General features: G+C 39.0%; 1 protein-coding gene across 5 annotated transcripts; it reads right to left on the bottom strand.

Annotated features, from left to right (window-relative positions):
- Positions 1–24: 24 nt before the first annotated feature.
- On the bottom strand, positions 25–14,484 carry mapre2 (microtubule-associated protein, RP/EB family, member 2). 5 transcript variants are annotated; one of them, XM_051395930.1, is made up of 10 exons: positions 14,106–14,350; positions 8,367–8,479; positions 8,173–8,286; positions 7,947–8,076; positions 5,079–5,206; positions 4,140–4,285; positions 3,789–4,005; positions 3,360–3,502; positions 1,650–1,808; positions 25–1,402 (listed from the first exon to the last, which is right to left on the bottom strand). In XM_051395930.1, the coding sequence occupies exons 4-10, from the start codon at positions 8,066–8,068 to the stop codon at positions 1,304–1,306; spliced, it is 1,014 nt and encodes a 337-aa protein (XP_051251890.1). In that variant the 5' UTR covers positions 8,069–8,076; positions 8,173–8,286; positions 8,367–8,479; positions 14,106–14,350; the 3' UTR covers positions 25–1,303. The 5 variants fall into 5 exon arrangements, with proteins under 5 accessions (XP_051251890.1, XP_051251882.1, XP_051251914.1 ...); XM_051395922.1 differs by lacking the exons at positions 8,173–8,286; positions 8,367–8,479 and having other exon boundaries at positions 7,947–8,109; positions 14,106–14,349; XM_051395954.1 differs by lacking the exons at positions 7,947–8,076; positions 8,173–8,286 and having other exon boundaries at positions 14,106–14,347.
- Positions 14,485–14,726: the final 242 nt, after the last annotated feature.

The following is a 14,726-nucleotide window of genomic DNA, read 5'->3' as shown; positions in this document are numbered from 1 at the left end:
GAGTGACATGACAACACTCCCATGGACTCAAAACGTAATTTTATTACAGCAAATCCATCCGAACCGCGACATCTTTCAAATAGCAGGTTAAACATACAAAAAGCTCACTTAACATACTTGTTTTTTATTAAATATGTAAAAAGCAGGTCAAGTTATTCACAAATAAAATGCAAACATGCAACACGTTTTTTGGGGAATGCATAATGAGTGGGACATGAAAAAAAACATTTACCATTCATTAATTATTGACAGTACATGTTTACATTCCTTTTTCATTTACACAATAATAATATATGACTAAAGCATTATGGTGCACTGCCCAGTTCAATATTAGTAAATGCAATATTAAGAAAGGGTATACAATGTACTTACTGGAATATAGCATGGCAAATTACTCAGTGAACTGACTCATCTCCCTAAGACCTGTGGTTTAAGAAACAACAACTCTGAAATCTGAACGGACCACAAGTTCCAGCTGAGGTTTAAAACTTAAAATGCTGCATCATAATAAGACTAATCCACGATAATGTTTCTGCCTTCCCTATGTTTATGGCATACCAAGTAAACGATATCACCAAACCACCTTGTATGGTGTGAAAAACACATTGTTGAGCACACTGATTATCTGAAATCTTGTAATTTGTGAGGATGTCAAACAGTCATAAGTTGGCATTGTACTACATTTTATTCACAATTCACTGACTGTATTGCCCTCCTTCATGAGGATGCAATGCAGATTCTTGCACTATTTCTAAGGCTTAACAATAATAAATATGGTGAGGGTCTATGGACAGATTGTCCAGTACAGAGTCAAATGTCAGTGCAACATATGGAAGGAGGTTAAATAAGAGCTACTACGAGCCCTTTCAGGGCTTTACTTATTGCATTCTTGTGATTAATATTGTTGATATGCAAAATAAAAACAAAATAAAATGTAAAAGGACAGAAGCTGGGAAGTTAACATTTGCACTGACAGATAACAGTTACCTGTCTAAACTTCAGCATTTCATCACATCTACCGTAGGATTTGAATTGACCTTCCACCCACACAGTCCTCGGAAACTTCTGTGATGGTCTGAGCTTGTCTGCCACAGCAGTTCACCAAAAGTCACAAAAAACATTGAACAGTGAGCAGAGGGATACAAAAAAAAGAAAAACTGTGATGGTGCTTCTATTCAGGAGGTTGCTTCATGTGCTCAGTCTTGGAAAACAAAAAAAATAGACCATGAGGAAAAATTAAAATCCTTTAACAGTTCTCACATATTAAAAAGAGGGGTGTAACTGCGGTGAGGGATGATGGCAGTCAGTATTCATCCTGTTCCTCCTGCTGATCATCTGGTGCCTCCTCATGGGCTTGCTGGTCTACTTCCTGTCCGTCACCCTCAGCCAGCTCCGCTCCTTCCTAAAAAAAAAAAGGGGGCATAAACAGCTTAATACTACTGAAGCATGCTCCGAGGCAAACACATGTGATTACACACAAAGACTTCTTATCTCGTTCAACCCACAATAACATTCACATGATTTTACCACCAGGAAAAAAATAGCACTCGCACATTTTACTGGTGTACACGGTTGCAAAAACGTATCTAAGTCGGGGGAGTCCAACTGTCCTGGATCCTATTCAGATTAATTTAGGGTCAAAGACTGACCTGTTCCTCTGAGGCGTACAGGACCTCCATTAGCCGATCGACAAAAGGGGCATTTTCTTCGCCTTGCTCCTGGCACAGCAGCTCCACCTGTCGCAGCTTGCTGAAGTAGTAGTCCCTCTCCTTCTCCACTCCTTCCAGTGCCAACTTTAATGTGTTCACCTTCAAAAAATACAATTCACAAGATTGTTTTAGCATCAATATTAAAAACACCCAAAAACAACGTGGACTTCGGTTACAGAAAACTGATTCACTGATACAAGTGGTCTAAAGTGCACAAATAACGTGTAACTGGAGTCCAGAGTAAGCTGCTTAATTGATTATTCTATGGATTAAAACTCAAGTCTTTGTTTAATCATTGTTTAGATAATCTATTGATCTGTTTAGTCATTTGTCGAGTAAAACTATACATTCTACACAATTGTTAGGACTTCTCTTCATTAGATTTGGGGTTTTTTTTCTGGCAACAACATGAGCGAGATTTAGCTCACTCTCATCTGTCCTTGGCTTGGATCTGGAGTGTAACCAAATGAATGATGCCAGAATGACTGGCAACATTTGCAGAAACATGTTGGATCACACAATGGAACAACTACACGATGTGCACATGGATTCTGTTTGAATAAACTATATGTATGTGCAGCTCTACATTTTATAACAGCCATGTCAGAGTCTATAAAAGGTATTTGCTTGCACTTGGATTTCTACTTATTTAAACGTTTTTCTTTTGCATTCCTTATATACTGAATCACAGTGGATGTAAATAAGATGTTGACACTAATCAACAGAAAAAGTGAAGTAAAATAAGTCATAGTAAAAGCAAACCTACATATATTTCAAATATAAAATACACAAATACAATTTCAAGTATATATTAGAAGTACTTCTGTCAACAATTACAGCTAATATCTGTGTGGAGCAGTGTGTACTAGCCTCATCTTCTTTCTTTTCTACCATTGTTTTCTGCAAAAGTGCTCAAACTTTCAAAATGCAAAGAAACCACAAGTGACAATCTATCAACACATCATCAATCCCGCCAACAAAGCCAAACTGAACTTTATTTCTTAGACCAGCTACTGTCATACCTGGGTCAGGCTAATCGTCAGGTGAATGGGTGGCTTAAAAAGTGGAAGTAGTCTTCGGTGTAGGAGATTAATATACTGGCTGCAGAAAAATTAATAATGTATTTATAGGTTGCTGCATTTCCTGGTTTGAACAGCTGTGCAAGCTTAATTCAAAAACAGAAATGTTATCCCTAATTAAATTTCAGTTCTTTGGTCTCTTCTCTGAAAGCACACTGCCTCTCTATCACTGCCTCTCTATATCGATTAGTCAATCGACATTAAATTAATCAACAACTATTTTAATAGTTGGTCAGTCTTCAATTAAAATAACATACCATGGTTCCAGCTTCTCAAATGTGAGCATTAAACTAAATGTCTTAGTTTTTTGAACAGTTGGTTGTGTAAAGCAAGGAAACTGCAATTGACTTGAGATTCAAAGATGAATCAAGAAAATAACTGGCGGATTAATTTTTAATTTAAATACTCATTAGCTACAGCCCCACTGCCTTCAGTGAACATCGCCAGTGTTAGAAGTAGGAATGTGAGCAATGTGAAGGCAACAGTTTGGTCCTCTGATAGTTGAGGGTCAGTTTCGGAGAGGATAGTAAAATTTTATGTCCGACAATTGAGCTTTTCAAAAATAACCTACCTGCTCAGTAAGATGTGTGACCTGTGCTTCCAGTTCTTTCTCTCCTTTGGCAGGAGTTGACGGAATAGGGATCTTTTTGGCTGATGAGGGTCTGGATGTTGGTGTTGAGGATTTGGGAGTTGTAGCGCTCATCCTTGATGCTCCTATGCCAGACAAAAAGATTAATTACTCAAGGATGGATTACTGACAACATAATAGTGACTTAGTTACTCTTTGACAAGAAATTACACAATTTCTCTGTGTACTGAGCTTCGAAGTTACAACAGAATAATCACAGGAGTTGTTGATGTAAAAATAAATACTCAAAGTGTTATCAGGTACCACGGGCCAGGCACTCAAGTTAGAAAACATGCCATAGTGTTACATTTCACATATATTTGGATAGTAAAATAAATGAAGGCTTTGCTTTGTGCAGCACATGAAGGTTACCTGCAGTAGGGGAGCTGGCTGCATGGTGGGACTTCTTTGGCAGGTTGAAGATCTGCTCACCAGGGTCAGGTGGGGGAATGGCATCCTGACCCTGTCTGGCTGCAACTGGGTCATAATCTTTACCATCGTAATTGGCATCAAAGAACTTCTTAAACCACTGGATGAAATCGAGATTGTCCTGAAACCTGCCTTTGACCAATTTCTCCACAGGAATAATCTGAATCGAGGAAAAGAGAATCGAAATATAAATTCATGCAGTTTCCTCAAAGCACATAAAGTGCGGAGCAAAAAAAATTACAGAAATTAAACTGCATATTTCATTAACAAGATTAAAGCTAAAGGTTGACTCACCTTGTCCACATTCATCCTTTTGAAGGAGGCCTGCAACAGTTTGAAATTGTGAATGTACTCGTGCTCCAACTTAGCTTGAAACTTGACCTTTTTAAGACTGATGCAGCCAGGGAAGAGCAGATCCATGAACTGGCAGTAGGCAGCCCCTACAGAAGTAATAAAATAATGGTTGAGTACATCAGAATTAGATTTATTGCCAGGTAGGTTTTTACACATACAAGGAATTTGTGTTGGTGCAATGGTGCATAAAATATACAATCACACAAAAATATACAAATCACACAAAAGCACAAAATCACACATAACCCATTGCTTGAAAATTAGAAGACTGCAATATAAATACAGGCTAGGATGTATCACTCCTGCTTTTGCCTGACAAAAATCTCTGAAAACAAAAAAAAAAAAAAAAAGACTGGCCAGATCATTGCCCCCGTTTCCTTAAAAAGAAAACTATTAATGCACATTCTTGGTAGCATGGCTAATATTAACTGAAGCCTAGTTAGACCTTTATCCAATTGAAAAAGAGGGCACCAGCTCAACCTGGCAGTGGGTCTGGTATCAGATAAATCTCACATAAACCAAACACACATGAGAATGAATCTACATGAAACAAGTAGCCTACACCTTAAGAAAGAGGGGGTGGGCCTGTGTGTGTGTTTCTGTAGGCAGATAGTGATTGAAATTGGATTACTTGGTTACAGCAGGAGAACACGGCAGGGTACAAGTTTATTTATAGACAACACTCTGCCAGGGAGAGGTGAGCGTGTGTCCACAGGTTGCTTTAACCGCCAGCTTACACAGAAAATTATTTGAACCCTGAGCTTTACAGGAGAAGATGTAATCTCTGAAACACGCTCCCCATGTCAAACAGCCCCTTTGACACAAGCAGAGTGGAAGAGGATGAGCCGAATAGAGAGACGTCTTTCTTTCTGTTCTCACCTGAGGAAAGCTGCTCCACTTTCGTATAGTTTAGGCAGAGAATATCGTTAACCCAGGCAGTGATGTCATGCCTGCTCATAGTCTCCTGGGTTATTGAGGTAGAATATACGTTGACCGCCATCCCCCAACTGCAACAGAAAAAAAACAACAACACTTAAAAACAGAAGTAATGCATCTAGAATAAAAAGGTATAGTTTCCTCATGCGTCTGGTTTCTTACATGTTTTTGACATTTTAAAAAGATGGTAAACAAACATTGCAGCCATTTGCTGTGTATCTTAAACCAAGCAGATTAACCACAATACAAGGCATTAATACAACACAGACTGTATCCTTTCAAAAGACCAATTAATAGTAATTGGAACAGTTCAATCGTACTTTACTGATTAAGCTGATTGGACTTTATTCAAAACAACCAACAAATAAGGTTGTATTACATTCGGTAATCTTACATCAGATTTCACTGGAAGACCCACAGCAAGACTGCACCAAGACTTACATCATGATATGATCTTAAGCATTTATCCACATGGCCAGACCGAGCCACAAAGAAGCACAAAAATGTAAAGATGGCCACTAACAACACCCGACCACACGCCACTGCATGTCCCCAGTAATAGTGTCCACTCTCTACACTGTGAATGAACATGAATGAGCCTGATCTTTACTCGAGAGTGCCCACTGAGTACAGTGCACGCCCTGTCATACCATAACACAAAGTAGTCAAGGCTCCAGTAATAACACAACTGTAAAAGAAAAAGAAAATATGGTTGAACTTATAGACCAATATAAAAATTGTATGGTGGCCAAAATTATCTCAAAGAGTAAATAAATAAAAGCTGGAACCAGAATTTGGGCGTTTTTCCTTCAAAAGATTCATAAAAATGATTAAGAGAATATAAAAATTGTTTCAGATTAATTTTCTGTCAATCACCAAATCGAACAATTGTTGCAGCTCTAGAAATGTCTACGTAGCGTTAAAACATACTTAAGAGATACAATTATAAACTAAACAACTAACCCTTTGGTGCAAGATGGTGAAAATGGGTCAGTACATTTGTTGTGTGGCTAGATTTCTCTATAGATCTTTTAAAACAGAACAGAACATTCGAACAGTTTCCTGCATCTTTTGCACAACCAACTGAGCCAAAGTATCTCCGCACTTCAGACCACAAATCCCCCTTTGCTTAGGGAGTACAGAATATACAGACTACGGTGTTGGTAACAACTTTTTATCAGTACTATATTAAAAGCTCGGTTGCTGCAGCCCTTGTGGGCCCCTCTTTGAATTTGTGCCTGGGATGCTTTAATTTGATTTTACCTGCATGACAAATAAAAACCATAGTAAAGTTGGATTAGAAAGCTGTTGCAATTTTACCTGCTTGCAAAATTTTAGCTTTTGGGGCCGCCGGGGAACCTGGCCCACTTGTACTAAGAACATTCAGTCCTACAGTATAAACCAAAGGCATTACTACGTGCCAAAAACTGCATCCAGCAACTTTGATCCCTTAAGATACAGATTAAACAGTTACACCACATGGCCACAACACAACCAGTAGATGCTTACAATTTCATTTTTTTTAAACTGTTAGTGGGAGAAACATTGAAAGCGGCCTCGTTCCCAGTTTTTCCTACATCTTTGGTATACCCGAACAGCCAGGCCAAGAATATGAAGCCACATATATATCAACCCATTTTTTAACAAATATTAGCAATATAAATGAACTATTTATCATCATTCAACTGCAATGCAAAAAACCAGGCAGTCCAATTAGTAACTGATATGACCTTTAACACTATAGTGTCTGTGTATTAGCACATATAATAAAAGTAGTACTAATACACGTATATATTAATAAAGTGTGCAGCTCTCTTCAATCCTTCTGCAGAAATGAACTCTGCAGCATAACCATTTTAGTTTTCATTCATTGACAGAGGACAGCTGTATTAACAACAGCCCTTCTTACTGGCTCATGGCAGCCACTGATATGCTATTAAATCATGCTAAATCATCATCATCATCATCATCACTAGCCGACACCGGCGTTATGCGGGATAATAATAACCCTTCAGCGGTAAAGTTAGGCTATCGCAGCGGTGCAGGAGCACAGGCTCGGCTGACTGATTCTCTGGGAGGGAAGGAAGGAAACTGGGCCAGCCGATCTCATGTCAACAAAGCGGATGTATGAGCTGCTAGCATGCTTTGTTAGCCGGGCAGAGATAGCCAGCCGACACCAGGGCTGGGCTGATGCCTCCATTCAAACACAGAGGGAGGAGGGAAAGAAAAATCTGACTTGTGCAGCAAAGGGTGTCGTGAGGGGTGTTTAAAACGTGAAGAAAAATCCCCTTAAAACTCACAAATGTTGTTTTTTTTTATTAAGGATTGCTGTGTAGCTGCGAAGTGTCATGTCACGATGGGAATATATTAGCAGGCAGCAGCAGGGGCGGTAGTCTTGTGTATTCCTGTCATTTGACAAGCTGGACCTTTTTCGATCCACTCCTCCAAAATGTGCGCACCACAACACTTGTCAACATTAAAATGCTGCCTGCATTAAATTGTGGGTGATATATAAATATATATAAATAACTGTATATATATGTATAAGACCGGGGGGGGTGTTGTTAGCTAACTTGAGAGCGATTTACGCCATGGTCTCGGACACATACAGCTAACATGACAGGAGACTGAGAGACAACAGGGGGAGAAAAAATATAGCGGATGGGTGCAAAGCAAAAAAACCAACACACGACGAGGAGGAGCACCAGGCCATAATGCAGGTTTTCTGTCTGCAGCAGTGTCTTTTTTTTTTTTTTTGTAAGGGATTTATTGTCTTACATCAAATTAAAATGCGACGTTGCACTGATTTACCTGTAGGCGCGCTCTCCTCGCACTGTATTTTTCCTGTAAGGAATGATGTTGGATCCGTTGTCCGGGACGATGTCGTTGTTATTCTCTCCATTTGGGGAAAGGGCTTGGGTGGGACCGGGCATTTGGGTCTCTAAAATGTTGAACAGATAAGTCTGTTCTCTCTCTGGCCGGGTGGGAAAAAAAAAAACAACAGGAACGATGCAAATGCTTAAAGAAAGTGTCGCACCTCCGGGTCTCTTCCCTTCTGTCTGCTTATTCTTCACAAATCTCTGCCCTAATGACGTTGCTGCACCCTGTACCACGTGACTGATGGGGTTGGCTGCCTGTTCCTTATGGTGGGCTATTTCAGTACACCAAATAACATTGATTAATTGTGTGTGTATGTGTGTGTGTGAAAAAAAAAAAAAACAAATCACTCACCAGATCAATCATTGATGCTTCTCGCTTTTTTTTTTTTTTTTTTTTTGAGATGCAGATTTTCATCTTTTGTGAAAGCCGGTCATCAAAATGCTCAGAGACAATAGCTCAATCAACTGGAAGGTATGAGTTTGATTATAAAAAGGAAAATGGCAGCCCACCCACTTTCAACCTTCAAGCCATTAGATTATTAGATCTTGGCACTACGACACCCAACAGATGTGGGTGAAAAAGCAACAAAGGAGAAAGCAGGCAGATCCTAATAGATAAAAGGGTTGGAAATAATGACAACACATGGTACGTTGGAAGTGGTAAAACAGGTTTTGATTACTAACCACATGAATCAATCAGTTAAACTATTACCATAAAAGCACATCATTTGCTTAAATGTCATTTAATTGTTTCAGGACCACAATGATTAGTTGATTAATGGAGTCGTCAAATCAACAGAATCAGCAACAATTTTAAAGCACAAATTCACTGGTTCAAGATGTACCAATGTGAATATTTCTGGGGTTTTTCTGACTTTTCTAAAATAGATAACTATATACTATAGATAACTATATAATATATATATATATATATATATATATATAAAATTTTAAATATATATACACATAATATATATATGTGGGTTTTGTACTGTTGGTCTAACTTGGGCTTTGGTGGCTTGTGATGGGCATTTTTCACTATTTGCTGACAGTCTATAGACCAAACCATTAATTAATTAATTAATTAATTAATCAAGAATTTAATCTGCAGATAATCCTTATTTTAATTTTCAATTAATTTATCAATTTATTTTTTATTAGAGCCCAACTGATATGGGAATCTTGAGACAGATACAGATATCAATTTTAGATGGGAAAAAAAAATCCCAGATTACCTATATAGCTATAGAAAGATATAGCTTTTGAGCTGGAAGGAAAATATACCTTTTCTATGTGGATTGTGCCCCAATATGACTCTGCAAGGGTACTCAAAAGGCTGCTTTCTTAATTTTAAATAACTGAACATATACATGGTGAACCAATTCTCACTATTGAGAGCTGCTTCTTCTCTCTTACGCTGTGCTGCTTGCCACAGTATTGTAAATCATTGCACACTCTGCTGGATAAACTTTGCAGTTTCACCAGTATATTAACAGAAGCATTTCTTCTGCATTATATAACGTAAAAAACATATTGGTAAATGTCAGGAAACATACACCATTACAATACCAATATCTCTGAGTAGAGGCCAATATCAGGCGACCGATATATAGGTCGGGCTCTGCTTTTTATTAGAAAATGTCCACCACCATTTCCGAAAGCCCAAGGCGACGCCTTCAGATGTCAAAAACACAAATATATTCAATTTACTATAAATGAAGACTAAGAAAACCGGCTAAATATATTTCAGAAGCTGAAACCAGTAAGTTTTTGCTTGATAAATGACAAAAATAATTAATCTATTATCAAAATTAGACCAACAATTCGATTAATCAACTAATCAGTTTGCTCTAAAATGTGTCTGAATTTATAAATGTCCAGTAGGGGTGTAACAATATGCTTTATCGGTTCATAAAAGGATCTCAATTCAGTACACATGTTATGTTTAAAATCTGAACAATGCAGTCCTGTGGTTGCTAAGCTATCGTCTGTTTGTGTTGCCTCATCTGTTGTTTTTATATTGTAAACCACTGCTTTTATTTTGTGTTGTATATTCTGCTGAGCAACCACTGAGTGCATCAGAAAAAAATTTTCAACTACAAATAATTTTTTCTGTGTTAAAATGAAAATTGTGAGACTGATAATATGTCCCATGAATCATTACACCCCTAATATCAATATATATATATACATATATACAAATATGATGCCCACTCAGTTCAACCTTATATGAACATGGTTAGTAATCAATGATAAGGAGCTACTGTATGTGGAGCAGCAGATCACAGTATTTAACAGGCATGATGGAAAACTGACACAGCACTGGACTCCACATCGAGCTAATACAACACAGCTATGATGTTTTATGCAGGAATTTTATGCAAGAAGTGAGCCCAGCCATTAATAAGGCATCTACCTCTACTAAGAGCTTTGCAACTCACAGGTACAGAGTTTCTATGATTCTGTAAAGTTGTTTTCCTGCCTTGATTTTTTTCTCCTCCAAAAATGCTTTATTTAAAAGGCCACCTTCTCTCTTATGCAAGTCCATTATGTTTTTTATGGATATGTTACACAGTCACAGATTTTGAGATCAATAACAACAATCCATCTAGCACCACCATCAGCCCAAAGGGAATGTATTGTATCAAACGTAAATTGGCCAGTAATGCTTTAAATGTTATGTGTGTTAAGAGTTTGTCCTGTTTTTGGGTCAAAATTAAGCCGGTCAGGTAGTCTTGTTAACGTCAGCCAAGGTCACTAGACAAAATATTTTGTTAGACACAGCTTTTTCTGGTATATGCTCATCAAAGCCCTACCACAGTTGCATCTTTTAGGAGCATTTAGCAGGTTACCTTTTCTGTCAAAATTTCAAACTGTCTAATAATGCTGTTAAAATTGGGTAAAGGATATCAAATACTCACACAATGTTTGGTCAACATCTGTGTGCTCAGTTAAAATAACTCCTCTAGTGCCACCATTAGGCCAACGTTGAGGCCACATTGTGCCAACAACTTTTACACAGAGCCTATGGAAAGACTCTTAAACTGATCTCTGATAAATATATAAGATAAATGTCCAGAAAAATTCTAATAAATTGTACCCAATAATCTCCAGCTTGACTTTTGTCTTGTTCTGCCAGTTAATCCAATTTCCCTACACTCAGCTTTTTATGGTTATTCAACAGGATTTTCATTCTCCGTATAGCCACAGATAGATGAGGTCGCCTTCTGCTAAATGATACAGGATTTCTAGTAAAGCTTTGTTTTGAAGATGTTACAACACATATTCCAAATTCCAACCGTGTTTCATTGTTAAATTATTATAATTTACATCATCACTCTCGTCAGCTTTTAAAAGTCACATGTCAGCAAAGCGGCTGTATGTGCCACGGATTCCACATTTGACTGCAATAATACACCCTTGTACTGAAATGTCAAGGTTCCCATTCTTTTTAGGCAAGCTGACTACATTTATTTGGCCACAAATTAAATGATTCAATGTTCACGTACAATTCACATCAGTGTGCAATGTATTTATCAACAACAGCAACACGAAATTTGATCATTAAAATGGCGTATGCATGTAGGTAAGAGAATTTTGCTCACAGCTTTGGAAAAAATAGACTCGATCCTGAAAAGATCACTGCAAGTCAGTTCCACTTTGCATCTGGTAAACCCTCTGAAGTGTCATACAGTTTAGTCAAGTTGCAAACAAAATTTGCATCTAGGTTCACATAGGTGATCTGAGTGAGAGACTGAAATACAATAAAGAATTTCCAGGACAACATATATTATTTCCAGGATATTTGGTCATTTTAATCGATTTCCAGGTTGTTCAGGGATCTCTGAATGTGCATTAAAGCTACTCTCCGTGTTAAGTTTTTAGAAAATATTAGAAATAAATCAAGGCAGTGACATAAATGCAGAATATCTATCTTGTATGGTTATTCTGAAAAGACACACAATCAGGATCCCCTGCCTCTACTAGGTCAAAAGTACTCTCTTCACACAAATTCCTGCAGAGCCAAGCACAAGGAATAACCAAGCTCTAATTTCATTTAAGGACCAAACTGTGACACTAGAAATGTCTGAGGACAAAAAGCATGCAGCGCTACATTTCTACAACACTAATGCTGAAGGCCCTTTCAGACTGGAAAGTGACAACTGCAGCATATTGGTCTCATCACTATAACACACAGAGGTTTGCTTTGTATCTAGAATGACATAGTCAAACTGGGCTTGTTCTCATGAGCAGCAACTGGCTTTGCTATCAACAGGCTGTCATTGAGATGAACCTGCCACTTCCCACTTCCCAGTCTTGCGGGGCCTTACACTGTCACTGCAGAGGTGAAGCATGCACGTCCTATCTAAAATTAATGACCAGACTGTGAAGCCTAAGAATTAAATATGTAAATTTTAGGCCATGACAAGACAGACGTGTCCTTTCGGGCATGTCTCTGCTTACGCCTTCACCTTGCAGAGGCGTGGTCCTCCTTGGTGCTCTTAACAAACAGCTAGCATTTATGTGCAAAAAATGAAAAATCAAAGACATGTGTGCAGTTATATCGCAACAAGGCAACATATCCTCAACAACATTTGGAAAGGAATGAGAGATCTGATGCTGTGTGTCTACCATTATCAGACTTTCAGAGTGAAAACAGCACAGCGCTGTAGTTCAGGTACCAGTGAGATACATTTTAAACATATTTCATTGGCCAATGCAGTACATTGCCAGATAATGCTCCACTGTGTTGCAGCAAAAGTTGAGTCAGGTTCAACTTGCTTTGCCAGATAATCCTGTGTCACAAATGAATGAGGGTGCTATGGTTTTTTTACGCCGTGATACTGTCTGTATGGACTCAAAGAGGCCAAGACTGGGGAGCTATAGAAAACATGCATCAGGCCTACTTGCAGGAGTAAAGAATAGGAAAAAAATCAAATGTCAGCTAAATAATGTGTCAGGTCCAGAGCTTTAATTCTGGGAAACAGTGACCTCAATGCATATACACTCTACAATTGTTATGTTTCGTATTTTAGTGTGATGTAGTTGTTGAAATTGAGTGGGGTAAGTGAGTTTAAGTAGAATCAGGTGGGCAACCACCAGAAACACAGCATGCAAGCAAGATAATCTGGCTATAACAGCTGTTTTGTTTAGCTTTTCTGTTCACGGTGCTTGCCTTCAATTTTGCGAGGGTGGGGTAACATGTTGGCAATGCACAGCTCGAGGATGATGCTGTATACAGCCTGTTAATGCTGTATGTTAGGCCACAATGAATCACTGGGCCGTTGTGCATAAGCTCATTCCACTACAGGAAAAGGCGTGTGCTTGCTGTCTCCATTCATATCTCACAGAGCTTTTTCTCTCTTGCACTGGGTAATAAAGTGGGTGGGTGAGGGGTGGCAGCTCCACCCAACAGACCCAGCCCTCAACATTTAAAAAATAGCAAGGAGGTCACTGCTACCCTGGATTGTATGTTGGATAGATGAAAAGTGATATTTAAGGTTACTAATTAGGGTGCAAAATATACTTTTTTTTTTTGCAGATTCAGTGGTGTGCACAAACACTTTAAAGGGGGAACCTCAAACCAAACCACAATCCGGGGTGAAGGGAGGACCAGGACCAGAGAGGAGGGAGCGCTGGTGTCTCACATCTTACATGGGTCATCTTTCAAATCACGCCTTTAGATACACGTGTGGAAAGAAAAGTTTTTGCCATTTGAGGGAGAAAAAAAAGAGGGACATTTTGCACCCAAGACAAAAGACCAAGGAGGACCATGGTCAGCCGCTCTTTTTCTTTCTCCTTCTCTCTCTCTCTCTCTCTCTCCCTCTCTGTTCCCGGTGCACGCCACTGCTCAGAAATAGCTTTAACTGTGGGGGGGGTAGGTCTTGCTAATTTTCTGAGATAAATGTTTTAAAGCGACTCCGGAACGAAGCAGCTAGCCGCAGTAATCTCGTTAATGAAGCTAACTCAATGCTTCGCGTTAGAAATGACAGTGACACGAGAAAACAATGATTGGTAAGCAAGCTATCACACAAACAATGCCAGAGCAAAATAAGGAGAAAGAGTTTGAACCGAGCCAGGCGTTACTTACAGTGAGCAGAGCACATCCTGTTCAGATAACCGCCAAGTTTATAACACTAAGCTCATTTTTGTTCCTGCCAACACTTTGTCGGAGTAGTGACAGCAGACATATGCCCTGACCCCGGGTAACATCACCGTACGAACCAGCGACACACGTCAATACGCTCTGGGTTTGTTGTCTTTTTTTTTTTTTTTTTTCTTCTTACACTTACACGCCATGTTTTACGATTCAAATCTAATGACGGACGGAAATCGTTCAGCAAGCAAAATGGGACTCACCAGTGAACTCCGATCCGCAGGTTACAAGGTGTTAAAATTTGCTGTTTTCCGGCTGAGTCACCCCACCCTCAAACGCCCATTCTCAGTTGACGGTGAGCTACGAGCGGGCTGCTGATTGGTCGACGCGTCATCGGTGGCGCAGCTGATTGGTCCGCTGATGACATCTGTCGTGATTCTGACCAATCACCTCTTTATGCGTTGATCATGGCGAACAGCAGACAGCTTTCCGTCTTGTCGCTCTGTGTCACATCACTTTTCCTATAGAGAAACGTAAAATCTGATCCTGAATTAACACATATTTATTACATGTAAAACTGCCGAGATCCACCATCATCTAAATTTATTTTTTTTC

This window comes from Dicentrarchus labrax, unplaced genomic scaffold (assembly GCF_905237075.1).
Source record: "Dicentrarchus labrax unplaced genomic scaffold, dlabrax2021, whole genome shotgun sequence".
NCBI lineage: Eukaryota > Metazoa > Chordata > Actinopteri > Moronidae > Dicentrarchus > Dicentrarchus labrax.
The sequence above is the reverse complement of the archived record's forward strand: the minus strand, read 5'-3'. Positions and strand labels throughout refer to the sequence as shown.

What these genes read in the sequence shown, in the direction of transcription:
- mapre2 (XM_051395930.1), bottom strand. Translation starts at nt 8,068, where the DNA reads ATGCCCGGTCCCACCCAAGCCCTTTCCCCAAATGGAGAGAATAACAAC. An exon ending in CGAGGAGAGCGCGCCTACAG is followed by an intron (nt 5,207 to 7,946) that starts GTAAATCAGTGC and finishes TTTCTGTTGCAG; the next exon opens with TTGGGGGATGGCGGTCAACG. An exon ending in TGTACGCCTCAGAGGAACAG is followed by an intron (nt 1,403 to 1,649) that starts GTCAGTCTTTGA and finishes TTTTTTTTTTAG; the next exon opens with GAAGGAGCGGAGCTGGCTGA.